Source organism: Canis lupus, chromosome 1, assembly GCF_048164855.1.
Source record: "Canis lupus baileyi chromosome 1, mCanLup2.hap1, whole genome shotgun sequence".
Classification (NCBI taxonomy): Eukaryota; Metazoa; Chordata; class Mammalia; order Carnivora; family Canidae; genus Canis; species Canis lupus.
Window position 1 is genome coordinate 107,660,256 of NC_132838.1, and position 27,645 is coordinate 107,687,900.

The 27,645-nt window shown below is 40.0% G+C and overlaps 2 protein-coding genes across 11 annotated transcripts in view; both read left to right on the forward strand.

Moving 5' to 3' along the window:
* SLC6A16 (solute carrier family 6 member 16) overlaps positions 1-27,645 on the forward strand; it is a 40,703-nt gene that overhangs the window by 12,333 nt on the left and 725 nt on the right. For 4 of the 10 annotated variants that reach the window (XM_072771661.1, XM_072771664.1, XM_072771694.1 and 1 more), the window contains 10 exons: positions 586-1,091; positions 1,483-1,640; positions 1,822-1,948; positions 2,155-2,330; positions 2,794-2,904; positions 3,067-3,308; positions 24,386-24,572; positions 24,889-25,090; positions 25,211-25,388; positions 27,387-27,549. In XM_072771661.1, the coding sequence (XP_072627762.1) occupies positions 586-1,091; positions 1,483-1,640; positions 1,822-1,948; positions 2,155-2,330; positions 2,794-2,904; positions 3,067-3,308; positions 24,386-24,572; positions 24,889-25,090; positions 25,211-25,388; positions 27,387-27,549 (2,050 nt within the window). Of the gene's footprint in view, positions 1-585; positions 1,092-1,482; positions 1,641-1,821; positions 1,949-2,154; positions 2,331-2,793; positions 2,905-3,066; positions 3,309-24,385; positions 24,573-24,888; positions 25,091-25,173; positions 25,389-27,386; positions 27,623-27,645 lie in introns of those variants that run through there. The other 6 variants (XM_072771665.1, XM_072771678.1, XM_072771667.1 and 3 more) reach the window with 6 other exon arrangements.
* Positions 9,197-27,645, forward strand: part of LOC140602354 (orphan sodium- and chloride-dependent neurotransmitter transporter NTT5-like) — a 95,034-nt gene continuing 76,585 nt past the window's right edge. Inside the window, exon 1 of the mRNA XM_072771768.1 lies at positions 9,197-9,287. The gene's annotated coding sequence lies outside the window, so the exon portion shown is untranslated. The remainder of the gene's footprint in view (positions 9,288-27,645) is intronic.

Here is a 27,645-nt window from a genome sequence, read left to right on the forward strand (position 1 = left end):
CTTTCCTAAAGTTATAAGGAAGACATAGTATACAATTTGTTTCTTTTTTTTAAGATTTTACTTTTTACGTCATCTCTACAATCAACTTGGGGCTGGAACTCACAACCTCAGTATCAAGAGTCACATGTTCTTCTGACTAAGCCAGCTAGCTGACTCTCTTTTGTTTCTTTCTTTTTTTTTTTTTTAAGTTTTAAAATTTATATAGTCTTTACACCCAGCAGGGGCTTGAACACACAACCCCAAGATCAAGAGTCACATGCTCTTCTGACCAAGCCAGCCAGGTGCCCCTAAATTTGTTTCTTTGATTCAAAAGCCACTATAAATGGTACTTCCCTCTGTAGGGAGTATACCTCAATGTTTCAGAAACCCTTTGTGTTCAGTTCCCAACTGTTAGCTTGGCTATCTTGACCCTATCCCTTGCACCAAAACATTTCTAAGAGGTAAGACTTATATAAGAGATTTTTGTATGCTTTGAATTTCAGTGGCAATAGGGACAGAAAGATTTGCTTTGAGGATGTGCTGGGGATTGTTTTGGAAGTCATTTCTTAACTCTAAAGTCTAAATCTAGGTTTTGGTGTCCTTAAGCTCTACTCAGGAAGGTGAACACCCCCTTGAAAGAGCTGGAGCTGCTCCAGAGAGTCTGCCTGGAATGGAGACAGAGGCCCAGGCTTCAAAATCTTCACTGACAAATTTATCTACTGAGATAGAGTTTTCTGAGAATCTCCATGAAATCAAGTCTTGGGAAGATAAGAGCACAGCTAACTGGCATCAGATGCTCAGGGTTTCAGAATCTCAGGCTTTCAAGGCTCGGGTATTGAAGGCCCAGGCCTGGGAGATTCAGGCTAGTGAGGCCCACAGAAGAGCCAGCCAAACCAGGCACACCTCTGTACTGGAGATGGATGCTACCCAAGCCCTGAAACAGAAACCCTTACCTGAGAAGGTTCAAGCTACAGAGAAAGAAAAGTGTGAGATCCTCTTTACTCGTCCATGCTGGTCCAATAAGATTGAGTACATTCTGACTCAAGTGGGCTACTCCATGAAGATAAGCAGTCTCTGGCATTTTTTCATCCTGTGGCTTCACAATGGAGGTTGTAAGTCTGGGGACCAGGAATCATGGATCCACAGGAGGTTTTAAACTTAAGGTCTTTGGGATCTGTAGAGGCTAGAAGCTTGGTACTGTGAGCCAAATAGAGTCACATTACTGAACACCTAGGATCATAAGAGGGTTAAGAGGTGTAGGGTATCAGAATACAAGGGGCCGGAGGCCTGGGTTGGGGTGACTGGGAGTAGAAACTAGGCATCTGAGTCTTCCAGGAACTGGGGACCCAAGGGACACCTGGGACTATGAAGGATGTAGAAACAGTTGATCCCTGATTATCTGTGGCCCTGAGGGGGGTCACTGATGCGGAATGTGTTTTCCTGGACTCCCAAGGAAGTCCAGGCACTGAAAAGCCAGGTGGCCTCTCCTGACTTCCTGCACAGGCAGTTTTCTCATCATCTACATCCTCATGCTGTTCTTGGTTGGGGTTCCTCTTCTATTCCTGGAGATGGCAGCTGGTCAGAGGATACGTCAGAGCAGCATTGGTGTATGGAAGGTCATCAGCGCCTGGATTGGTGGTGTGGGGTATACCAGCTTCATGGTGAGGAGTCCTGGGCCGCCCATGCTTACCCTTTACACCCCACTCCCACCTCAACTGTTTGTTGTCCTGGGATGGGTCACTTCCATGGGCCAACTCCCTTCAAGTCCCCAGTCCTCTGTCAAATCCCCTCCTTTTTCCTGTCCTCATCCTTCCTCCCAGCTACCTTCCCCTTGACTCCTAGGTATGCTTCATCACTGGCTTGTATTTGAATGTGATCAATGTCTGGACCCTCTTCTACTTGAGCCAGTCCTTCCAGTTTCCAGTTCCATGGGAAAAATGTCCTTTATTGGAGAACTCCAGTGACTTTGGTGAGGAGGAAATGAAAGAGGAGGAGAAGGGGAAAACATCTAGAAGGGAATTTGGAAGAGGATAAAGGAATGGGGAGAGATGAAGAGGAAGATAGAAAGACGAAGAAATGGGAAGAGGAAGAAGTAGCAGGAAGTGAGGGAAGGGCTAAGGAAGAAGGGAGGGGTCACCCTGTCTAGCAGGCATGTCCAAAGCCAGGTCCCCCCAGATCCCGAATGTGCACGGACGACTCCCTCCTTGTACTTCTGGTACCGGCTGACCTTGAAAGCTTCAGACAGAATTGAGGATGGTGGGTCACCAGTCTTCAGTCTGAACCTGTTCTTATTGGTGTCCTGGTGTCTTATTGGTGCTTTCATGATTAATGGGCTCAAGTCCACTGGGAAGGTAAGCCAACATTGACATTCTCAGATGCCTTAGACATCATCCAACATTGTTCTCACTTATCTCCTAATATCTCATTCCTTCTGGTGTTTGACTCCTCGTAGCCCTTAACCTTTGCTGAAAACTGTCTTCTAATTTCTGACTCAGCATTAAAAAAAAGATTTATTTATTTATTTTATTTATTTATTTTATTTTAGAGAGAGAGGAAGAGAGAGCACGTATGAGTGGGAGGAGGAATAGAGGGAAAGGGAGAGAGAGAATCCTTAGACTCCCCTCTGAGGGTTGAGCCCAATGTGAGGCTCAATCCCAGGACCCTGAGATCATGACCTGAGCCAAAACCAAGAGTCAGAAGCTTAACTTTCTGAGCCACCCAGGTGTCCCCTGACTCAGCACTTTTGATCCCTGCTGACTGTTGGTGTTCTTCCCACTGATACATGGTTGCTGATATGCTCTGTTCTCAATTCAGATAATGTTGGTCCTGGTGCCAGCCCCCTATTTCATCATCCTTTGTTTCCTCTTCCGGAGTCTACTGCTGGAAGGGGCAGCATTTGGCTTTCAACATTTGATGCTTGTCAAGGTAAAGTAAGTCTCCCTCACTCCCCTATCAGGCATTTGAGGACATCTGTCTATTGTTAGGGTGTCCTTTCCCTATTATTTACCTGTGACCTTCAACCCATTTCTGTTAAGATTCACACCTCTCCTTCTTTGACATTTCCCCTTATACTTGTGTTCTTTTTAGATATCAGCTATGTACAACATGAATGTATGGTGTCAAGCAGGAAATCAAGTCTTGTTTGCCTTGGGTCTAGGCTTGGGCCCTGTTGTCTCCTTATCCTCGCACATGTACCCATCCACCAACTGTCTCAGTGATGCCTTGATTGTGGCTCTGGTCAACCTGTTCACCATGCTGCTGGTCACATCTTTTTCCTTCTGTGTCCTGGGCTTTTGGGCTACAGTTATCACGCACCGCTGCAGTGAGAAGTAAGGCCAGCCCCTTAGGGAGGGTCCTAGTCCCAGGGAACTACAAAGCCCAGAGCCCCTAACTTTCAAGGTGCTGTAAAGACTCCTGTTCACACCTGGCAACCTCAGGTGCACTTGCAAGCCTCTACTCCCCTGGAGCAAAAAGCAGACAATAGAATCCTCGTCATATATTTTCTTGCTTCAAGCCCTTTTCTGGCCCTAGAAATCTTCAACCTCAGAGACTGCCGCTGTCCAGAGTGCCACCACAGAGATAGGCTAAAAGTCGCAAGCATTCAAGATCTAGAGAACTTTCCACTTCCTGAATAACCTCACTTGTAACTTTCAACTTCTATATTTAAAGATTTCTGTCAGTCTATCATACTTAAACCCTAAAGGGACTCTCAGAAACAGAAGCTTTATTGTCTGCTCACCCCTATTTTTCATTTTTCAGGCATTAATTTCAAAAGCACCCCTATTTTTCATTTTTCAGGCATTAATTTCAAAAGAACCCGTGGGACATTTAGAAAGTATTCTTTGTGTACCGCAGAGATATGGAGGGGTGAATCAGACCACAGTTCCTGCCTTCATTGGGTTTTCAGTTTTGGAGGGAGGAGGTGGGGGGAATTACATAATTGAACACTGTATGCTCATGATAACTAATAGAAGGGATGATGGGGAGGACAAAAGACAGAGCCATTAATTCTGACTAGGCTAGTCAGAGAAGAACTCCCAAGAGGAGGCACACCTACTGAATTTTTCCTGCTAATTGTAACCAGTGCATTCTAAAATAAACCTGGGCATACGCATGTGCATATGCGTGAGAGTTCTCTAGGGTATATGCTCAGGAATGGGACTGCTGGGTAGGGGGTTACATACCTTCAGTTTTACCATATATTGTCTCATTATCAAAGTGGTTTATAATGTGTGAGAATTCCACATAGTCCACTTTCTGCACATTTGATTAGACTTGGTCAAACTTTAAAATTTTGCCATTCTGGTGGGAGTATAATGGCATTTTTTTAATGTTTTAAAAACATTTTATTAAGATATACTTACGTACATATAGAAACACACATAAAATAAAAAGTGCAGTATAAATAACTATAAAATAAGCACCACCCATGTTACAGACTAGAATGACCCTAGAAGCTTTCTATGTATTTCTAATTTTAACCTCTTTCCTCCCAACTAGTATCTCGGCTTTTATGATAATTAGTTCTTTGTTTTTATTTATATTTTATTATCTATGTATGCATATCTAGACAGTACAGTTTTGTAATGTATACAAAGCAATATAGATTTTTTTTTTAAGTATGCTCCATGTCTACCGTGGGGCTTGAACTCATGACCCTAAGATTGAGCATTGCAGGCTCTACTGACTGTGCCAGCCAGGTGCCCGTACAATATAGTTTTTTTTTTTTTAAGTAACTTTTTTCTTTTTTTTTTAAAGTTTCATTTAAGTAATCTCTACACCTAACGTGGGGCTCAAACTCAAAACCCTGAGATCAAGAGTCACATGCTTTTATGACTGAGTCAGCCAGGAGCCCCTGTAAAACAATGTCATTTAGTGTGTCCATTTATGTAGTTTTTTTTTTAATTTTATTTATTTATTTATTTATGATAGTCACACAGAGAGAGAGAGAGAAGCAGAGACATAGGCAGAGGGAGAAGCAGGCTCCATGCACCGGGAGCCCGACGTGGGATTCGATCCCGGGTCTCCAGGATCACGCCCCGGGCCAAAGGCAGGCACTAAACCGCTGCGCCACCCAGGGATCCCCATTTATGTAGTTTTAATGCTTAGTTTTAAGTTGTTTGATTTTGATGTGTGTGGGCATAGGTTTTTAGAGTTTATCCTGTTGGCAGTGCACTGAGCTTCTTGAATCTAAAGTTTTATAACTTTGCCAAATATGGGAAATTTTCAGCTGTTATTTCTCTGAATGTTTTTTTCTGCATTGCACTCTTTCAACTTTCATTCTGGACTCTGATGACAGATCATAAACCCTTTGCTATTATCCCATAAGTTTCTGAGGCTCTGTATATTTTCCCCCCACTCTTTTGGGTCTGTTGTTCAAAGAGGTACTCTCTATTGATTTATCTTTAAAGTCACTAACTCTAAAAAATAAATAAATAAATAAATAAATAAATAAATAAATAAATAAATAAATAAAGTAAGTCACTAACTCTTTCCCCTGTCATCTTCACTCCACTATTTAGCCAATCAAGTGAACTTTCTGTTACTTGCTTTTTAGTTATAAATGTTCCACTTAGTATTTTTAAAAATATTTTATTTGTTTATTCATGAGAGACAGAGAGGCAGAGACATAGGCAGTGGGAGAAGTAGGCTCCCCATGGGGAGTCCGATGTGGGACTCAATGCCAGGACCCTGGCATCATGCTGAGCCAAAGGCCGACACTCAACCACTGAGCCATCCAGGTGCCCATCTACTTAGTGTTTTTCTTACATCTTTTGTATGGGGATAGATTTTTTTAAAGATTTTATTTATTTATTCATGAGAGACACAGAGATAGATAGATAGAGAGAGAGAGAGAGAGAGGCAGAGGGAGAAGCAGGCTCCATGCAGGGAGCCCAATGTGGGACTCAGTGCTGGGTCCCCAGGATCAGGCCCTGGGCTGAAGGCGGCGCTAAACCACCGAGCCACCCAGGCTGCCCATGATAGATTTTTTTTTTCCATGATAGATTTTTTTAAAAAAGATTTTATTTATTTATTCATGAGAGACACAGAGAGAGAGGCAGAGACACAGGCAGAGGGAGAAGCAGGCTCCATGCAGGGAGCCCGACATGGGACTCAATCCCGGGTCTCCAGGATCACACCCTGGGCTGAAGGTGTCACTAAACTGCTGAGCCACCTGGGCTGCCCTGGTGATATATTTTTTAATATTTATTTTATTTTATTTGTTTAGTTAGATTTCATTCATTCATTCATTCATTCAGTTAGTAGGCTTCATGCCCAGTGTGAAGCCCAACACAGGGCTTGAACTCACTACCCTGAGATTAAGACTTGAGCTGAGATTGAGAATCCGATCATGCTTAACCAGCTGAGCCACCCAGTTGACTCCTATATTCTGATTATTTTAAATATATGTGAGACTGTATTTATTGAAGTTCTTTGGAAATATAGGTTTCTTTTTCTTTCTTATTCTTTTTTGTTTGCTTGTTTTTGTTTTGTTTTAGGAGGGAACTGACCCAGTTAGACTTTTTTTTTAAAGATTTTATTTATTTATTCATGAGAGACAGAGAGAGAGAGAGAGAGTCAGAGACACAGGCAGAGGGAGAAGCAGGCTCCATGCAGGAAGCCCGAGGTGGGACCTGACCCCAGGTCTCCAGGATCATGCCCTGGGCTGAAGGCAGGCACTAAACCACTGAGCCATTCAGGGATCCCCCCAGTTAGATTTAAAGTACAGGTTTCTACCCACCTTCTGCAAGCTGTGGTCTCAGTGTCAGTTCAGTTTTCAAAGTCTTTGCAGTGCTATTTGAATTGATCTTGGTTGTATGCCATCAGTAGTTTGGGAGCTGGGCAGTGGTATACCCTATTTTCTAGTTCTCAAATAATGCTGGTTAGGGTCAGATACAATCATGTGCAGCCAAGATTTCACCTAATACTTCATGGGATCACTCTCTTGAGCTCCTTTTTACCTGAAATCTCCCTGATACTTTCCAGCTCTTAGAAGCCCCACTACCTAGTTTTCTGTCTAAAATGAGTGGGAAATATCAGGGAGGGAGATAGAACATGAGAGACTCCTAACTCTGGGAAATGAACTAGGGGTGGTAGAAGGGGAGGTGGGTGGGGGGTGGCGGTGATTGGGTGACGGGCACTGAGGGGGGCACTTGATGGGATGAGCTCTGGGTGTTATTCTATATGTTGACAAATTGAACACCAATAAAAAATAAATTTATATAAAAAAATAAATAAAAATCTAGGCTTGGGCAGCCCCGGTGACTAAGTGGTTTAGTGCCGCCTTCAACCCAGGGTGTGATCCTGGAGACCCGGGATTGAGTCCCAAGTTGGGCTCCCTGCATGGAGCCTGCTTCTCCCTCTGCCTTTGTTTCTGCCTCTCTCTCTCATGAATAAATAAATAAAATCTTAAAAAACAAAAAACAACCCCCCCCCAAAAAAAAAAAACTAGGGCTTTAGTTTCCCTATTCTGCTGCTCATTTTATCAGCTGTATCTGCCTCCAGGGCCATGCATTGTGAGTACAGAAATTTGAAAAAAGCAATAGGGATTTTCCACACTATCCATGTTCTTAGAAACACAGTAAGGTTTCTGTCTCAGAATTAGAGGTACTTATCCAGCCACCAGCAATGGCTGTAACACCATTGTTGCTTTAGGATTGTGTGTGATAAAACAGAAAAAAGCAACAAAAATCAGGGGGATTTCTCCCCATTCTCTGTGACACTTTGCATCCTTTTTCTAATTCTCTGCACCAAAAATAGAGGGCTTCTTTTGTAACTCTTTCCTTTCACACCTGATATGCACTTCTTGGTTTTAGGCTGCTTTTGAGTCCAGATCAGGAGAGGGAAAGTTTGAGGGAAAAGTAACTAGAAACTCACTACTAATTTGGTGGTACTTTGAATTCTATGTTACTTTCCCAAGCTGCTTGCTACCATTTACTTTTCAGAGTTCATCCATGTATTCTGTGTAAGGTTTTTAGCTGTATTCAGTAGTGGCAGAGTAGAGTGTGCTTTGAGGTATGTAGTTTCTGATAAGCAGCCATTAAAACAATATTCATCCAGCTTGGGATTTGCTGAGCTGCTTACATCTGTAAATGCGTTTTTTTTAAACCAAACTTAAGAAGATGACTTCCATTTTTCCTTTAAATATTTTTTCTGCCTCATTCTTTACTCTCCTTCTCTGACTCTATATGTATGTATGTTAGACTTTCGGTTACTGTCTCCACAAGTCTCTGAGGCTCTGTTCATTATATATATTTTTAAAGATTTTATTTATTTATTCATGAGAGACAGAGAGAGAGGTGTGGAGTCATCAGCAGAGGGAGAAGCGGGCTCCCTGTGGGGAGCCCAATGCGGAACTCAATCCCAGGACCCCCGGATCACACCCTGAGCCGAAGATGCTTAACCACTGAGCCACCCAGGCATCCCTGTTCATTAAATATATATATATATAAAGGTTTTATTTATTTATTCATGAAAGATACACACACACACACACACACAGAGGCAGAGACACAGGCAGGAGAAGCAGGCCCCATGCAGGGAGCCCAAGGTGGGACTTGATTGGATCCAGGGACTCCAGGATCATGCCCCTGGCTGAAGGGAGGTGCCAAACTGCTGAGCCACCCAGGCGTCCCTGTTCATTTTATTTTTAAATATGATTCTTCTCTACTCTTCAGATTGTATAATAACTATTTATCTGTCTTTTAAGTTCATCAACTTCCCTCTGTTCAGTCCACCCACTGAATTTTTAAATTTCAGGTACTGTTTTTTTTTTTTTTTTTGGTTTTAAAACATCCATTTGGTTATTTTTTATAATTTTCTTTTTCTGTGTGATCTTGATTTTTTATTTCCTTACAAGTATATTTGCCTGTAAGTCCTTGAGTATCCATATGACAGACTTAAAATTCTTGTCTGCTAATGTCAGCCTCGTCTTCTCTTGAGTCTGAGTCATGTTTTCCTCTTTGTGTGTGTCAAGAATTTTTTTTATTGTATCTTGCACATTGTAGATATGGTGTAGAAACTCTGGATTTTGTTATATTTCTCAAATGTGTATTGATTTTGTTGTTTTACTAGGCGGGTAGTTAACTTGACTGAACTTACAGTGGAAACTTTCTCCCCTGTGGGATGTACCAACTGAAATTTTATTTCAGCATTTTTATCTTTCATTGGACTTTTTGGAGTTATTCAGAGGTCAGCTGGAGATTAGAGCAGAAATTATACAGAGAATTTGGGACTCCCTTTCTGGCTCTTTCCACGGTCTACCAACTTTCTTTATGGCTGTTAGGCATTCAACCATCAGTGTGAAGGTAACCAGTCTTTTCCTAAGTCATCTTTTAAGATTGCTGCTCTTTATTAAAGTTTTCTATGAATTCATTATAATATATCTCAGGGGGAATTCTTTAGTTTTGCTTGGGATTCTTTTGGCTCCTTATATCTGTGAATTACTGTTTTTCAATACTTCCAAAAATTCACACCTGTTACTTGTTCACTGTTACCTCTGCCTCATTGTCTGTTTCATCCGTTTTGTCAGATTTTCCCATCATATCCAGCTCTCTTGAACTCATATTTTCTGTTTTCTATACCCTGGCCCTACTGATTGGTTTCTATTACTATGAATTATATTTTCCATTTCTAGGGTAAATGGACTCATAGTGTATACGTTCTTATATCTGACTTATTTTACTTAGCATAATGTTTTTGGTATGCATGGATACCATATATATAGTATGAATGCATATTGTTGGAGGTATTTTTATTTTTCTCTCTTTTTTTTTCTTTTTGATTTGTTTTTTTTTTTTTTTTTTTTTTTTTTTGCTGAGTAAGTATTCTGTTGTTTGAGTATTACACAGTTGTGTTTATTCACTTTCCTGTTCATGGTGTTTGAATTGGTTCCAGTTTGGGGCTATAATGAGTAGAGAAGCTATGAGCATTCATGTATAAGACTTTGTGTGGGTATATTCTTATTTCTTTTGGATGAGTACCTAGGAGAGGGTAATATGATTACTGTATGTTCAACTTCACAAAAAACGGCTAAATTGTTTTAAAAGTTGTTTTTACCAATTTTACATTTTTACTAGCGAGGTATGGGAGTTCCAATGGCTCCAAATCCTTGCCAATACTTGATAACATCAGTCTTTTAAATTTTATCCATTCTAGTAAATGTGTAGTGGTATGGCATTATTATTTTTATTTGCATTTCCCTCATGACTGATGATGTTGTTCATCTTTTAAAGTGCTGTTGGCATTTTATGTTTCTTGTCTTTTCAAATCCACTGCTTATTTTCAAAACTGTGTGTGTATGTGTGTGTAATTATTGAGTTGGAAGAGTTCTTTTTCTTTTTATATTCTAAATGCAAGTTGCTTGTCAGACATACATACTGTGAATATTATATCCTAGTCTGTGGTTTTCTTTTCATTTTCTTAATGATGCCTTTTGATGAGCAGACATTTATAATTTTTATATCTGATTTATCAAAACTTTGGTTCATGGTTCGAACATTTTTGTTTACCCCAAGGTCACAAAGATTTTCTCCGTTTTTTTCTAGAAGTTTTTTTTTAAAGTAACAGCTTTGTTAAGATATAATTGGCATGCTTAGAGTTCACCATTTTAAAGTACAGTTTGTGGTTATTAGTATTTTCACAAGGCTGTGCAACCATCACTGTTATCTCATTCCAGAACATTTTCATCATCCCCAAAAGAAATTCCATTAGCTATCATGTCTGTTCTCTTCTGAACCCCAGGGAACCAGTAATCTACTTTCTGTTTGTATGGATTTGCCTATTCTGACATTTTGTATAAATGGAATCAAACAATATGATGTGACCTTTTATTTCTGACTTCTTTTACCACATAACCTTTTTTTTTTTTTTTTTTTTAAGATTTTATTTATTTGGGCAGCCCGGGTGGCGCAGCGGTTTAGCGCCGCCTGCAGCCCAGGGCGTGATCCCTGGAGACCCGGGATCGAGTCCCACGTCTGGCTCCCTGCATGGAGCCTGCTTCTCTCTCTGCCTGTGTCTCTGCCTCTCTCTCCCTGTGTCTCTCATGAAGAAATATCAAGATTTTCTTTATTTATTCATAGAGACGCAGAGAGAGAGAGGCAGAGACACAGGCAGAGAGAGAAGCAGGCTCCATGTAGGGAGCCAGACGTGGGACTCGATCCCGGGACTCCAGGGATCACGCCCTGGGTCAAAGGCAGGCGCTAAACTGCTGAGCCACCCAGGGATCCCCCACATAACCTTTCTCATTGTGTTTGTTTTTTGTTTTGTGTAGTGATTACAGCAGCTTTTTTTTTTTCATCATGATTAGTGTACTTCTTTTTTTTTTTTTTAATTTTTATTTATTTATGATAGTCAGAGAGAGAGAGGCAGAGACACAGGCAGAGGGAGAAGCAGGCTCCATGCACCGGGAGCCCGACGTGGGATTCGATCCCGGGTCTCCAGGATCGCGCCCTGGGCCAAAGGCAGGCGCCAAACCGCTGAGCCACCCAGGGATCCCTGATTAGTGTACTTCTTAATTCCCATCACCTATTTCACCAGTCCCCTCACCCACCGACCCTCTGGTAGCCATCAGTTTGTTCTCTATAGATAAGAGTCTGTTTCTTGGTTTGTCTTTGTCTTTCTTTTTTTCTCCTGCTTGTTTGTTTTGTTTCTTAAATTCCACATATGAATGAAATCATATGGCATTTGTGTGTCTCTGACTGACTTATTTCACTTAGCATTATACTTTCTAGCTCCATCTATGTTGTTGCAAATGGCAGGATTTCACTCTTTTTTATGGCTTAATAATATTCCATCACAAATACACACACACACACACACACACACACATACGCACACACTACATCTTTTCTGTCCAGTCATCTCTTGATGGACACTTGGGCTGCTTCCAGCAATTTGGCTTTTGTAAATAAAGCTGCATTAAACATAGGGGTGCATGTATTCCCTTGGGGTAGTGTTTTTATATGTTTTGGGTAAATACCCAGTAGTGCAATTACTGGATTATAGGGTAGTTCTATTTTTAACTTTTTGAGGAACCTCCATATTGTTTTCCACAGTGGCTGCACCAGTTTGCATTCCTAACTGACATTCATAGAGGATTCCTTTTTCTCTGCATCCTCGATGACACCTGTTGTTTCCTGTATTGTTAAATTTAACCGTTCTGGCAGATGTGAGATGGTATCTCACTTTAGTTTTGATTTGCATTTCCCTGATATTTAGTGATGTTGAGCATCTTTTCATGTGCCTGCTGGCCATTAAATTGTATTTAATGGTATTGAACTCAGCCCCTGGTAAATATCTTTCTACTTTCTGTTTCTATTAGTTTGACTACTTTAGATGCCTTATTTAATAAGTGGAATCATATGGTATTTGCCTTTTTTCATGGTCTTCTAGAAGCTTTACAGTTTTAGCGTTTTTGTTGTTAATATATTATCTATTTCAAGTAAATATTTGTGTAAGGAGTGGAGTAAGAGTCAAGGTTAGTTATTTTTCCCACTTAGATACCCATTTGTTGAAAAAAATGATCCTTTCCTCATCAGATTGCCTTGTATCTTTGTTGAAAGTTGACTATAGATGTTTAGGTCTGTTTCCAGACTCTATTCTAATCAATTAATTTGCCAATGTAATCCTGTTATAATTACTAATATATTATAGTAAATCTTAAAATCAAGGTGTGTAAGTTCTCCAATTGTGTTATTCTCTTCCAGAATTGTTTTGGCTATTGTATGCTTTTGCTCTCCATGTATATTTTAGAAATAGCTTGCCATTTTTAAAAAATAAAAATTAAATCCTGCTGTGTTGTTAATTGGGATTGAATTATTGAGTGGATCTATGGGCCATTTTGGGAAGAATGAACAATTAGCAATACAATGTATTCTGATTCAGGAACATGGTGTATCTCTCTGTTTATTTACATGTTCTTAAATTTCTCACAGAAATATTTTGTAAATTTCAGTATATAACATGTCTTGCACATATTTTGTAAAGTTTATCCCTAATGATTTCATGTTTTATATTTATTGTAAATAATATCTTTAAATTTTAATTCTAATTCTTCATTGCTTCGTATATTGAGGTACAACTGATTTGTGTGTATTGATCTTGATAAACTCATCTTTTTTGTATCTTTAAGCTTATCTACATATACAATTATTTAGATTTGAATAAAGACTTTTATTCTTCCTGCTAATCTTTTATAACTTACTATACTTGCTTTATTGCATTGACTAGAATCTCCAGTATGATATTGAATAGAAGGAGTGAAAATGGACATCTATGCATTTAACGATTTTCAGGAGAGAGCAGTGATTCCATTATGTATGATGTTATTTATAGGATTATCCCCTCCCCCAATGTCTTTCATTAGATGAAAAAAGTTCTTTTATATTCCCAGTTTTCTGTAAGTTTTTAGATGAATGAAGATTGAATTTTGTTAAGTATTTACAACTATTGAGATGATTGTATATTTTTCCTGTATTTTGTTAATATGGTTCATTATATTGCTTGATTTTCAAATGTTAAAGCTTTCTTGCATTCCTGGAATATGCCCCACTTGATCATGGTGTATTATTATCTTTTATATATTGCTGGATTAAATTTGCTGCTCTTAGGGATGTTGAATCTAGGCTGATGAAGGCTATTGGTACTTAGTTTTCTTCTAGTGTCCTTGCCTGGCTTTATCATCAGAATAATACTGGCTTCATGAAATGTTGCCACTTTCTCTGGTTTCTAAGAGTTTCTGTTAGATTGTTATTATTTCTTCAAAAATTTGATAGAATATGCCAGTGAATCATCTGGGCCTGGAGTTTTCTTTGTGTGAAGGTTTTTAGTTATACTTCAGTTTATCTAATAGTAGGGCTCTTTTGTTTTTCTGTTTCATGTATTAGTTTTGGTAATTTCCATGTTTCAGGGAAGTTTTTTTCATTTTAACTAAGTTTCAAGTATGTTGGCAGAACAATGTTCATCATACTTGTTTTATCCCTTTAAGGACCTGTAGTGATGTCCCTCTTTCATTGGTGATCTTGGTGCTTATCATCTTCTCCTTTTTTTTCCTCAAACGTTGTATCAATTTTAAAAGTTCAACTTTTAGTTTTGTTATTTTCTCTATTGTTTGTTAATTTTCTATTTCATTGACTTCTGCTCATATCTTTAATATTTCCTACCTTTTACTGACTTTATTGTTTTAGCTTTTTAAATTTTTAAAAATTTCTTTTAATTATTTTTTATTGTTTTTTAAGATTTTATTTATTTATCCATGAGAGACACAGAAGAGAGAAAGAGGCAGAGACACAGGCAGAGGGAGAAGCAGGCTTCATGCAGGGAGCCTGATGTGGGACTTGATCCTGAGTCTCCAGGATCACACCTTGGGTGGAAGGCGGTGCTAAACTGCTGAGCCACCAGGGCTGCCCTATTGTTTTAGCTTTTTAAGGTAGAGGCTTAGGTTGACTTTGGGCCTTTCTTCTTTTCTAATATAGGCATTTAAAGCTATACACTTCCCTCTAGGTATCACTTTCGTTACATCCCACAAATTTTGACATATTGCTTTATTTACTTTCAACTAAAAACTATGAAATTTTCTTTGTGATTTCTTCTGTGACCATTGGCTGTTTAGAAATGTGCTTTTTAATAGACTTTATTTCTTAGAGCAATTTTATTATTTTTTTAAAAGATGGATCTATTTATTCATGAGAGACAGAGAGGGAGAGAGGCAGAGACACAGGCAGAGGGAGAAGCAGGCCCCCCGCAGGGAGCAATCCAGGATCCCAGGATCACGCCCCTAGCTGAAGGCAGACACCCAACCACTGAGCCACCCAGGTGTCCCTCTTAGAGCAATTTTAGATTCACAGTAAATTTGAGCAGAATTATGGGTACAAAGATTTCCTATATATTCTTTGTCCCCACACATGCGCAGCTTCCCCTGTTATCAAAATGCCCCACCTGCGTGGTATATTGTTAAAACTGATGACCTACATTGACACGTCATTATTACCCAAAGACCATAGTTCACATTAGGGTTCATTTTGGTGTGTATTGTGTGGATTGGACAAAGGTATAATGACATGTATCCATATCATAGATATTTTTTTTGCCCTGAAAATTGTGCTCTGCATGTTCATCCCTACCCCCAACCCCTGGCAACCAATTATCATTTTACTGTCTCTATAGTTTTGCTCTTTCCAGATGTCATATTGTTGGAATCACACAGTATGTAGCCTTTTCAGATTGACTTCTTTCCCTTAGCAATATATATTTAATTTTTTTCCAAGTATTTTCATGGCTTGATAGCGCTTTTCTTTTTTGCACTGAATAATAGTCCGTTGTCGGAATGTACCACAGTTTATCCAACCTCCTGAAGGATATTTTGGTTGCTTCTAAGTTTTGGCAATTATGAATAAAGCTGTTATAAATGTTCATGTACAGGTTTTCATGAACATAAGTGCTCTCTAGGAGGGATCCCTGGGTGGCTCAGAGGTTTAGCGCCTGCCGTCGGCCCAGGGCGCGATCCTGGAGTCCCGAGATCAAGTCCCGAGTCAGGCTTCCTGCATGGAGCCTGCTTCTCCCTCTGCCTGTGTCTCTGCTTCTCCCTCTGTCTGTGTCTCTGCCTCTCTCTTACTCTGTGTCTCATGAATAAATAAATAAAATCTTAAAAAAAAAAAGAGCTCTCTAGGATAGATACCAAGAGTAGGGTTCCTGGATTGTATGGTAAGAGTATGTTTATTTGTGTAAGAAACTGCCAAACTCCCCTCCAAAGTAGATGTACCATTTTGTATTCTCATCAGCAATGAATGAAGATGCCTTTTGCTCCACAACCTCACAGCACTTGGTGTTATTAGTCATCTGGATTTGGTTATTCTAATAATAGTGTGGTGCTCTCCTTGTTTGAGGTTGCTTTTCCCTGATGACCTATGATGTATGGAGCATCTTTTTATACTGCCATCTGTATATCTTCTGTGGTGAAGTATCTATTAAGGTCTTTGATAAAAAATAAATTAAAAAAAAAAAGGTCTTTGAAAAAAAAGTTCTTTGGCCCATTTTGAAATCAGATTGTTTTCTTAATCCTGGGCTTTAAGAGTTCTTTTTTTTTTTAAAATTTTTATTTATTTATGATAGTCACACACACAGAGAGAGAGAGAGAGAGAGAGAGAGGCAGAGACATAGGCAGAGGGAGAAGCAGGCTCCATGCACCGGGAGCCCGATGTGGGATTCGATTCCGGGTCTCCAGGATTGCGCCCTGGGCCAAAGGCAGGCGCGCTAAACCGCTGCGCCACCCAGGGATACCAAGAGTTCTTTTTTTTTTTTTTTTTTAAGAGTTCTTTATGTATTTTGGATAATAGTTCTTTAGCAGATGTATCTTTTACAAATACTTTCTCTCAATCTGTGGCTCATCTTATTATCTTGGTAAAATCTTTCACACAACAGGTTTTTAATTTTAATGAAACCCAGCTTATCAGTAATTTCTTTGATGGGTTATATACCCTTGGATTTGTCTCTATAAAGTTATTGCCATAGTCATGATCATCTAGATTTTCTCCTATGTCATTGTCAGTTTTACACTTTTCCATTTAACATTTGGGTTTGTGATCTATTTTAATTTTTTATGAAGTGTGTAAGATCTGTGTCTAAGTCCTTTTTTTGTCTGTGAGTGTTCAGTTGTTCCAGTACCACTTGTTGAAAAGACTATCTTTGCTCCATTTTATTGCCTTTGATCTTTTTTCAAAGATATGTGAGTCTATTTCTGGGCTCTCTATTCCATTGATCTAATTGTCTGAGTATTTTTTTCCAATACCATATTTCTTGATTGTTTCAGTTTATAGTAAGCCTTAAAATCAGATAATGTTAGTCCTTAAACTTTGTTCCTCAATATTGTGTTGGCTATTCTGGGTTCTTTGCTTCTCCATGCAAGAGAAGCATGTAAACTTTAGGATCAGTTTGTCAGTATCCACAAAATAGCTTGGTTGGATATAATTGGAAATTGCTAGAAGTATTTTTAAATTTTATTTTAATTAATTAATTTTAAAATATTTTATTTATTCATGAGACAGAGAGAGAGAGAGAGAGAGAGAGAGAGAGAGAGAGGCAGAGACACAGGCAGAGGGAGAAGCAGGCTCCGTGCAGGGACCCCAACATCGGACTCAATCCCGGGTCTCCAGGATCACTCCCTTGCAGGCGCTAAACCGCTGAGCCACCCAGGCTGCCCTAGAAGTATTTTTTATTTTATTTTTAAAGATTTTTTTAATTTATTTAAAGATTTTATTTATTTATTCATGAGAGAGAGAGAGCGAGAGACGCAGAGACACAGGCAGAGGGAGAAGCAGGCTCCATGCAGGGAGCCCGACGCGGGACTCGATCCCAGGTCTCCAGGATCACGTCCTGGGCTGAAAGCGGCGCTAAACCGCTGAGCCACCCGGGCTGCCCTGGAAGTATTTTTTTTAATTTTATTTATTTATGACAGTCACACAGAGAGAGAGAGAGAGAGAGGCAGAGACACAGGCAGAGGGAGAAGCAGGCTCCATGCAGGGAGCCTGACGCGGGACTCGATCTCGGGACTCCAGGATCGCGCCCTGGGCCGACGGCAGGCTCTAAACCGCTGAGCCACCCAGGGATCCCTAGAAGTATTTTTTAAATCTCCAAATATTTGAGTTTTTACCAGCCCCATTTTTTATATAATGACTTAAAATTCAATGTCATTGTGGTCAGAGAACATACTCTGTACACTTGGAATTGTTTTACTTTATTTATTGAGAATTTTTTATGGCTTAACATGTGATCATCTTGGAGAACATTACCTGTGCACCTTAAAATACTGTGCATTTTGATATTATTGGATAGAGTATCCTGTAAATGTCAATTAGGTGAAATTGGTTGATGTTTAGTTCAAGTCTGTATTATTAGTGATTTTATTTTATTTTATTTTATTATTTTATTTTTTATTAGTGATTTTATATACTTGTTCTATAAGTTACTGAAGGAGAGAGTATTGTTATGTCCAAATGTAAGTATAGATTCATCTCCTTTAATTCTGTCAATTTTTGCTTCATGAAGTTTGAATTTTTGTTGCTAGGTGTATACACATTAGTACCATTATATCTTTTGGATGAGTTGACCCTTCATCATTATGAAATATCTCTTCATCCCTGGTATATTACTTATTCTGTAGTCTGCTTGTCTTTTTTTTTTTTTTTTGCTTTGTCTTAATAATAACCACTCTATCCTTCTTATGATTTGTGTTTGTGTGGCATATATTTTCCATCCTTACACTTTTAATCTACCCATGTCTTCATAATTAAAATGTGTTCTTGTAGCCAGCATATACAGTTCTTTCTTGATTTTTTAAAGGATATTTTTAAAAATTTAATTTATTTATTCATGAGAGACAGAGAGAGAGAGAGGCAAAGACACAGGCAGAGGGAGAAGCAGGCTCCATGCAGGGAGCCCGATATGGGACTCAAACCCAGGTCTCCAGGATCATGCGCTGGGCTGAAAGTGGCGCTAAAATGCTGAGCCACCGGGGCTGCCCTCTTGATTTTTTATTCAGTATGAAAGAGTGTTTAGGCCATTTATGTTTATTGTAATTTTTAAAAAAGATTTTATTTATTTATTCATGACAGAGAGAGAGAGAGAGAGAGAAAGAGGCAGAGACACAGGCAGAGGGAGAAGCAGGCTTCATGCTGATAGCCTGATGTGGGACTCCAGGACCACTCCCTGGGCTGAAGGCAGGTGCAAAACCGCTGAGCCACCCAGGGATCCCTGTTTTTATTGTAATTATCAATAGAATTATGTTTAAGTCTACCCTCTTGGTACTTCTTTTCTTTTTGTCTCATCTCTTCTTTGTTACTTTATTCCTCATTTTCTAATTAGATTGGGTTTTTAAAAAGATTTTTAGAATTCCATTTTTATCTCCATTCTTGGTTCATTTACTGTACCTCTTTTTTTTATGTGTTCAGTGATTGTTCTAAAGCTTACAGTATACATCTTAAACTCATCACCATCTTCTTTCAAATAATATTAAACAATTTCTCACAAAATTTAAGAATAGTACAATAATGTATTTCTACTCCCTCCTCCTGTCCTTTGTATTATTGTAAGACGTTTTTCTTCTCAGCACATTATAAACATAATACATTGATACTATTTTTGCTTTAAATAATCAATGTCTTTTTAAAAAGATTTATTTATTTATTCATGAGAGACACACACACACAGAGGCAGAGACATAGGCAAAGGGAGAAGCAGGTTCCCTGTGGGGAGCCCTATGCGGGACTCGATTTTAGGACCTGAGCCAGAGGCAAATGCTCAACCCCTGAGGCACCTAGGCATCTCTAAATAATCAATGTCTTTAAAAGAAGTTTTTATTTTTTATTTTTTAAAGATTTATTTATTTATTTATGATAGGCATAGAGAGAAAGAAAGGCAGAGATTCAGGAGGAGGGAGAAGCAGGGTCCATGCCGGGAGCCTGACGCGGGACTCGATCCCGGAACTCCAGGATCGCGCCCTGGGCCAAAGGCAGGCGCCAAACCGCTGAGCCACCCAGGGATCCCCTAAAAGAAGTTTTTAAATGAGAAAAAATGTGTCTTATGTTCACCTCAATATTTCCCATTTCCAGCACTGTTTATTCCTTTGTATAGATCCACGTTTCCATCTGGTATCCTTTTTCTTCCATTTAAGAACTTCCTTTAGCATTTTTTGTAATACAGACCTGCCAGCAATGAATTCTCTCAACTTTTGTTTGTCTGAAAATCTTTGCTTCACCTTTAGTTATGAAACATCTTTATATGAATATATGAAATATATTCAGTTATGAAAGAACATTTCAGTGTATAATTTTGATTTGACGGGTTTTTTTCTGTAATTTCTTGTCCTCTTGCTTTTATACTTTCTGGTGGCCTTCCTGCATTCATTCTTTGTTTCATTGTATGTGTCTCACTCTTTCCCAGGCTGCTTTTAAAATTTTCTGTTTTTCACTGTTTTTCAGGAATGTTATTATCAGAGACCTTTCAGTTTTTTTCTGATTATCCTGTTTGGCCTTCGGGGTTTCTTGGAACTGAAGATTTACAGTTTTTATCAAATTAGGAAAAATTTAGGCCAATATTTTTTCAAACATCTGCCCCCGCCCCCCGGCTCTTTTCCTGGAACTCCAGTTTCACATCACTTATTTTAGAGTGTTTGATATTGTCCATTAAGTCATTGAGTCTCTGTCTTCTTTTTTCAGTATTTTTTCTCTGTATTTCCTTTTGTTTAATTTCTATTGCTGTTTATTTGGGTTCATTGATCCTTCCTTCTACAGTATCTAATCTGCTGTTAATCTCAGATCTTTTTAAAAAAGACTTATTCATTTATTTCTTTACTTATTTATTTATTTGAGAGCATGTGAACAGAGAGAGGGGCAGAGGGAGAGGGAAAAGGAGGAAGCAAAGCTCCCTGCTGAGTGCAGACCTCAATCCCACAACCCAGAGATCTTACCTGAGCCCAAATCAAGAGCCAGAATGCTCAACTGATTGAGCTACCCAGGAGCTCCAGGAACTTTTCTTTTATTTATTTATTTATTTATTTATTTATTTATTATTTATGATAGTCACACAGAGAGAGAGAGAGAGAGGCAGAGACATAGGCAGAGGGAGAAGCAGGCTCCACGCACCGGGAGCCCGATGTGGGATTCGATCCTGGGTCTCCAGGATCGCGCCCTGGGCCAAAGGCAGGAGCCAAACCGCTGCGCCACCCAGGGATCCCTCCAGGAACTTTTCATTTCAGATATTACAGTTGTAATTTCTAGAAGTCTCACTGTTTCTTTTTCATATCTTCTGTTTTTCTACTTGTCAGGTTTATGTTTTTCTTTAAATACTTTAATATAGTTTTAATAACTGTTTTAATATCCCTGACTGCTAATTCCATCCTCTGTCATTTATTGCATCTTTGTCATTTATTTATTGTTTTATTTACTGATTTTACTCCTGATTATAGGTCAGATTCCTTCCGTTTTCACTTGTTCACTAATTTTTTATTGTATGCTAGACTTAATTAATTTTATGGGTTTTTAAAAAACATTTTATTTATTTTTTTCATAGACACACAGAGAGAGAGGCAGAGACACAGGCAGAGGGAGAAGCAGGCTCCATGCAGGGAGCCTGACGTGGGACTGGATCCTGGGTCTCCAGGATCATACCCCAGGGTGCAGGTGGCGCCAAACCGCTGCACCACCGGGGCTGCCCTAATTTTATGTTTTTGAATGTCTGGCTTTTGTTGCCTTCCTTCAGTGAGTATTGAACTTTTTCCTAGCAGGCAGTGTTACTTGTGGTTCATTTTGATCCTTTGAGGCTTGCTTGATTTTAAGTTTCATTCGAGTGGGTCTAGAGTAGTCTTTTCTCCAAAAATACTTCAGTCCTGTTGCTAAGGCAGGTCCCTTCTGGCATCCCTACTGAATACCCCATCCAGAACTCAGATGTCTTCCAGTTACTCTTTCCATGGCCTTGTGGATTTTCCATCCTACACATGTGCATCTTAAAATTCAGCAAAGACTCAAGGGGACTCCTATGCAAACCTTTTCCTTCTCTTCCCAGCTGCCTCTCCTCCAGAATCCTTCCTAGGATCTCCCAGCTGCTTTAGCCTCTCTGAACTCCTTCCTTGTCTCCTCAACTCTATGAGACTGCCATGCTTTGCTTGCAATCTTCTTCCCAGCTCTGCAGACTAGAATATGCTTTCAGGCAGAAAACCAAGACCATTGTATGGCATACCTCATTTGTTTTCCTTCTCTCAGGGATTTAAGTCTTGTGCTGTCTGTTATCTAATATCTCAAGACAGTTGTTTTATAAATTTTGTCTAACTGTCTGGTTGTTTACAATAGGAGGGTAAGTTGTGCCCCTTTTACTTCATTGTGGATGACAGAATTATCCACACTGAATTTTAAGTTTCAGTTATTTTTGTTATTTTAAGACATTCTGTTTAGTTTTTTTAAATCCTCATGAGCAATTTATAGTTTCTTATTCCTTTCAAGTATTTCCAAGGTTGTCTTTTATTATGTAAGCACAGCAAATATAGTTGTGTTATAATCTTCAATCATTCTAATATTTGGAAGTAACTTCAGGTTGTTGTTTTCTGTGTTGTTTCTAATGGTTATTGCTCGTGGTGTCTTTTGTTTGTGTGTGCTTCATTGTCTCAAAGTCCTATCTATTTATTTATTTAATCATTATTTGTGGGAATTCTTTTTTTAAAGATCTTTTTAGGGGCAGACTCCTGGGTGGCTCAGTTGGTTAAGCGTCTGCCTTTGGCTCATGTCATGACCCCGGGGTCTTGAGCCCCGCTTCAAGCTCACTGCTCTGCAGGGAGCCTACTTCTCCCTCTTCCTCTGCCTCTCCCCCTGCTTGTGCTCTCTCCCTCTCTCTCTCAAATAAATAAATGAAATCTTTAAAAAGAGAGAGATAGAGAGAGAGAAAGAGAAAATGTGAATGGGGGAGGGACAGAAGGAAAGGGAGAGAGAATCCCAAGAGGACCCCATGCCCAGTGCGGACTGAGGAGGGGCTCCATCCCATGACCCCCCGAGTACATGACCTGAGCCAAAATCAAGAGCCAGACATCTAATTGACCGAGCCAGCCAGGCACTCCTATTTCTGGGAATTCTTAAGGCATGGGATAAAGGTACATTCATCCAAATAGGACTTTTGTTTCTACCTGGTGCATAGGGACATTAGAAAGAGAATATTTGAAACTCATTTTTGGCTTGAGTTCTTGAGACAACCAGGGTAAAATATTTGGGCTGCAAATCCAAACTAGGCCTGGCTTGTGCTTATGACATGTCAAAAGCTTTAAAAATGTCCCTTTGTTTTGCTCATTTCTGAAGCAACCTTCTTTGCATTCCCTGTATTGTGGAAGGGTTGAGTGCGAGCTTCTGGTTCATTAGTTATACTGAATGTGTAGCCCTTTGAAGTGTGATGTTTAGGGGAAGACCTGATTCTTACTTGTGCAGGCTCTGGTGCTTTATATCTGATCTCCATGGTTCTTTGATTTCTTAAGGGTCACAAAATTGGAAACTACAGGTACAATTTTCTGTACTTAACTTTTACCTTCAGGGAAAAATTGTTTTGCAAGTCCTCTTTCTCCACTGTTTTTGTCTGTACTTCAATTTTTGTCTAATAATTCCTCAATTTTTCAATATTTTAATTATTTTAGAAAGATTTAAAATATCTTACAGACTTTTAAGTTATTTACAGTGAGAGGGTTGATCCAAATATTTAACTTGCCTATCACCAAGAGAAAATATAGTATTTTATTTTCTAAAATGTGGTCAAACTGTAATTATTTCCTTGCACCTTGCATTTTGCTATTTATTTATTTATTTATTTATTATTTTTTATTTATGATAGGCACACAGTGAGAGAGAGAGAGAGAGGCAGAGACACAGGCAGAGGGAGAAGCAGGCTCCATGCACCAGGAGCCCGACGTGGGATTCGATCCCGGGTCTCCAGGATCGCACCCTGGGCCAAAGGCAGGCGCTAAACCGCTGCGCCACCCAGGGATCCCTCATTTTGCTCTTATTACTAAATTTTGGCAAGCCTTCCATTGCAGTTTGTATAGAGCAACAAACTGAATTTTTTTAAAGATTTATTTATTTATTCATGAGAGACACAGACTGAGAGAGAGAGGCAGAGACACAGGCAGAGGGAGAAGCAGGCTCCTTGTAGGGAGCCTGATGTGGTACTCGATCCTGGATCCCAGGGTCACGACCCAAGTCAAAGGCAGGCGCCCAACTGCTGAGCCACCCAGGCATCCCAACAAACTGAATTTTTAAGGAATTTTAGGAATTAATCAAGTTCAGAGTGTTAGTGGGGATGCAGTTGGTCTTAGGCATGAGAGAGCATGGCCATCCCTGAAACTATAAATGCTTAAGTCTGATTATATCATGAAATGTACAGATGGTCATAGGAAGAAGGGAAGAAGGTAAGGCTAAAGAGGTCAGCAGGGCTCTGATCAAAAAGCCTAAGAAGCAGTTTCTCTCACATGGCACAACTCCATGGGAGCATTATGTATGTGGTAATTTAAGTAAATGGTGCTCCCTGACATTCTGTAGGCTTCTGCAAAGCCTAGAAGATTACCTTTTATTCACTAGTCTAAGAAAAGAGGAAGAAAAGAGGTAGGTGGTGAATAAGAGACCCTGTTACTATAGCAGGTACCCCAGAATACCTGCAAGACGATAGAAAATACTTCTTCTGGGGTCCCTCCATGGTTGTAAGTTCTCTAGCACACATATTCATGATCCTGGAAATGGGTACCTTTTAGGTTTTATTCTAGGCTCTACCTTACCTAGATCAGTAGTGCTAGGTTAGTGATGCCCTTTCTTATCTAGAACATAAGGGAAAAGAAGGGGATCTCCTAAGGATCCAAATTGTTCTGTATGATTCAACTTCTCATTCTCAGGAATGCTGAAACACTTGTAAAGCTGGTAGCCATGGGGAAACTGCCTCTTGAGGCCCAGCCTCCTCCAAACCTGACTGCTAACCCAACCTCTGTCTTCAACTCCTGGCTCAACAGCCTTCCCCAGCCCATCAAGCATATGGTCTTTGGCTACGTGACTGAATGCAACTTAGAGAAACAGTTTTTGAAGGTCAGTAAAAATAGCTGAGAAGAGCCTGGATTTACTCAAAACCTTCAATGAAACAGAAATTTCAGCTTTTGTTAGCACTAGGAAAAAATCCCAGAAGCATTAGGATAACCTGCATCCCTGGTAATGCAAAGAACTATAGCTTGTAGAATGCCCTTCCTTGGATTGGTTTTCCGTATCAGAGGGTCAGCTTGGAGATCTGATTTTTCTCAGTGGCCTACAGCTTAGAATTTTCTGGGGAAGATAGTTTCCTTGTCTGTATTTTTTTGGTTAAGTTTAAGGACTTAAAGTTAACTCCTGCTCTCTCTCCCCTCAACAGGTTAAGGAGGGTCCAAGTTTTGCATTTGTGGCCTTCATTGAAACCATGTCATTCATCCCTGGGTCTGTCTTCTGGTCCATCCTCTTCTTCCTGCTTTTGCTGATTTTGGGGCTGATCAGCATGATAGGGATCATGCAAGGAATCCTCATTCCATTCCAGAACACCTTTTCTTCTTTCAGGAAATCTACGAAACTGCTTACAGGTATTCTGACCAATGCCCTACTCCCACCAATGGCCCTGACTTCTCTAAGACTTCCCCAGCCCAAGTCTGTAACCTTTGCTTAGCCCTTGTCACCCAACCAGATCTCTGACCTTGATCCAGATCCAATGTTTCCTCCAGTGGTTGTCTTTGGGTTCATGTTCCTGTGTGACCTCTTCTTCACTCGACCTTCAGGCATCTACTACATCAGACTGCTGAGTGAATACTGGATAGTCCTCCCCATAATCATCACCATCATACTTGAAAACATGGCTGTGGGCTGGGCCTATGGGGCCAGGAGGTGATACCTTGGGTCTATAGGGAAGGTTGACCCCTTTTTCTTGTCTGTCTTGTCACCCAACTAGAGTGATGTAGGGACACTTAACCTCAGGGCCTTCTGAAAAACCTATTAATTCATTCATTCATTCATTCATTCATTCACTTAACATATTTATTGAGTGCTTAATATGTGCCAGAAACTGTTTTACCCACCAAGGTTATTGAAGAGAACAAGCATCCCTGTCCTTAAGGAATTTACATTCTGGTGGTAGTGACAGGCAATAACCAGATGAATATATAAAAATGTCAGGTACTGATAACTGACAGAAGAAAATCAAAAGGTAAAGTGAGATGATCAAGAATGGGAATATGCATGGGTGTTAATTTAGATAGGATTACAGGGAAGGCCTCTCTGATAAGGTGACATTTGAGCAGACTCCTGAATGACATGAAGGAAGGAGCCATGACAAGATTTTGAGGAAGTGTTGCAAGCAGAGGAAACACTAAATACCAGGGGAAGAGGAAGCATCAGGCTTGGAGATTTTGAGGAATAAATAGATGAGAGAGGTTGGAGTAGAGTGTTGGGAGTAGAAGCCAGAGAGATCATGTAGGACTTTCTAAGCCAGACTTAGGACTTAGATTTTTTTTTAAGATTTTATTTATTTACTCATGAGAGACACACAGAGAGAGGCAGAGACATAAGCAGATGGAGAAGCAGGCTTCCTGCGGGGAGTTCGATGTGGGACTTGATCCCTGGACCGCGGATCATGTCCTGAGCCAAAAGCAGATGCTCAACTGCTGAGCCACCCAGGTGTCCCAGGGCTTAGCTTTTTATGCAGAATGAGAGGGGAGACATTGGAAGGTTCTGAGTAGGGGAGTGACATCATCAGATTTATGTATTTTTTAAAAAATACCTATGACTGCTGTGTGGAGAATAGATTCAGAGGAGTCAAGAGTGAAGCAAGGAGAACAGTTGGGTGCTATTTTAATATTCCAAGTGAGAGCTAACAACAGCTTGGGGTAAGGTGATAGAGGTATAGGTTGAGAGATGTCATCTAATGCTGCAAGGAAAAGCCACCAGGGAAGGGAGAACAAGATAGTCAGGAACTGGGACTTAGTAGGCATAACTGTGCAAGGAAGAGTGGGAAAATCCAAATCAAATACAAAGGACTCCCAAGCCTGACTTTTTAACAGGCTAGTGTGTGGATGTCCAAGTGGCATAATTCATAGGCAGAAGGCTCAGGTAGCAGCATTTTCAGGTGAGAGTGGTTCACTCATTTATGAACTCATTCAAAAAATTTTCTTGAGGCTTTCTCTGTGTCTGGAAAGCTTGTTACTGGGATACAAATAAATTAGAATGAGCTCCTCCTCTCAAAAAACACAGAAGCCAAACAGAAAGACATATATATATAAGCAGATAATCCCAGTACTGGTGGTAAGTCTATAGTAGAGGTAGTCAGGGGCACTCTTGAGGCACCTGGAGAATCTGGAAAGGCATACTAAAGGGGAAGGTGGCTGAGCATAGTCCAGACAGATGAATAGGTAGACAAAGAGAATAGCATTCTAGGCCAAAGAACCCAATTGGATATTTATTGTGATTGAGCACATGTAGTAGAAGAGGCTGGATCCATGGGCTGGAAGAAACTAAGAAAGGTTCACTGAGGGCCAAGTGTTGCCTTCTTTTCTCAGTCTGCATTGTTCAGTATGGACGCCCAACATGTAGAAGAGCCCCTCGTGATCATAAACATTTTCATATTCATGGAATGAATGAAAGGACTTGCCCTTTATCCTGAAGGCATTGGGTACCCTTGAAGGGTTTTGAGCAATAGAGGGATGTTTGAACATTTTTTCTTGGGATGGGATGCAAGACTGACTAGGGAAATGATAAGAGAGGATGAGAGGCAGAGATTTGGAGGTGAAGTAGAATATTTGAAAGATGCTAAGGTTGGGCTGACCTCCAACCCCAAGGCTGGGTGAGGCCTGACTAGGCCTCCTGCAGTCTTGTGTCCCTTCCTCCCAGGTTCCTTGAAGACTTGGCGATCGTATGGGGATCCCCCGCCTCTGCCATCATTCGTTGGCTGTGGTGCTTTCTGTGTCCAATTGTACTGGTAGCCCTCTTTGTGATTACTCTGATTCATCTATCTCTGAAGAGTATCACCTATGTGGCCTGGGACTCAAGCAGTGTAAGCCTCCTTCCCCAGACACCAGACCTTCCTAGGGAGTGGGGGCTGGATCTTTCAACCCATTCATGGCCTAAAGACCCTATCCTCTTATTCTCT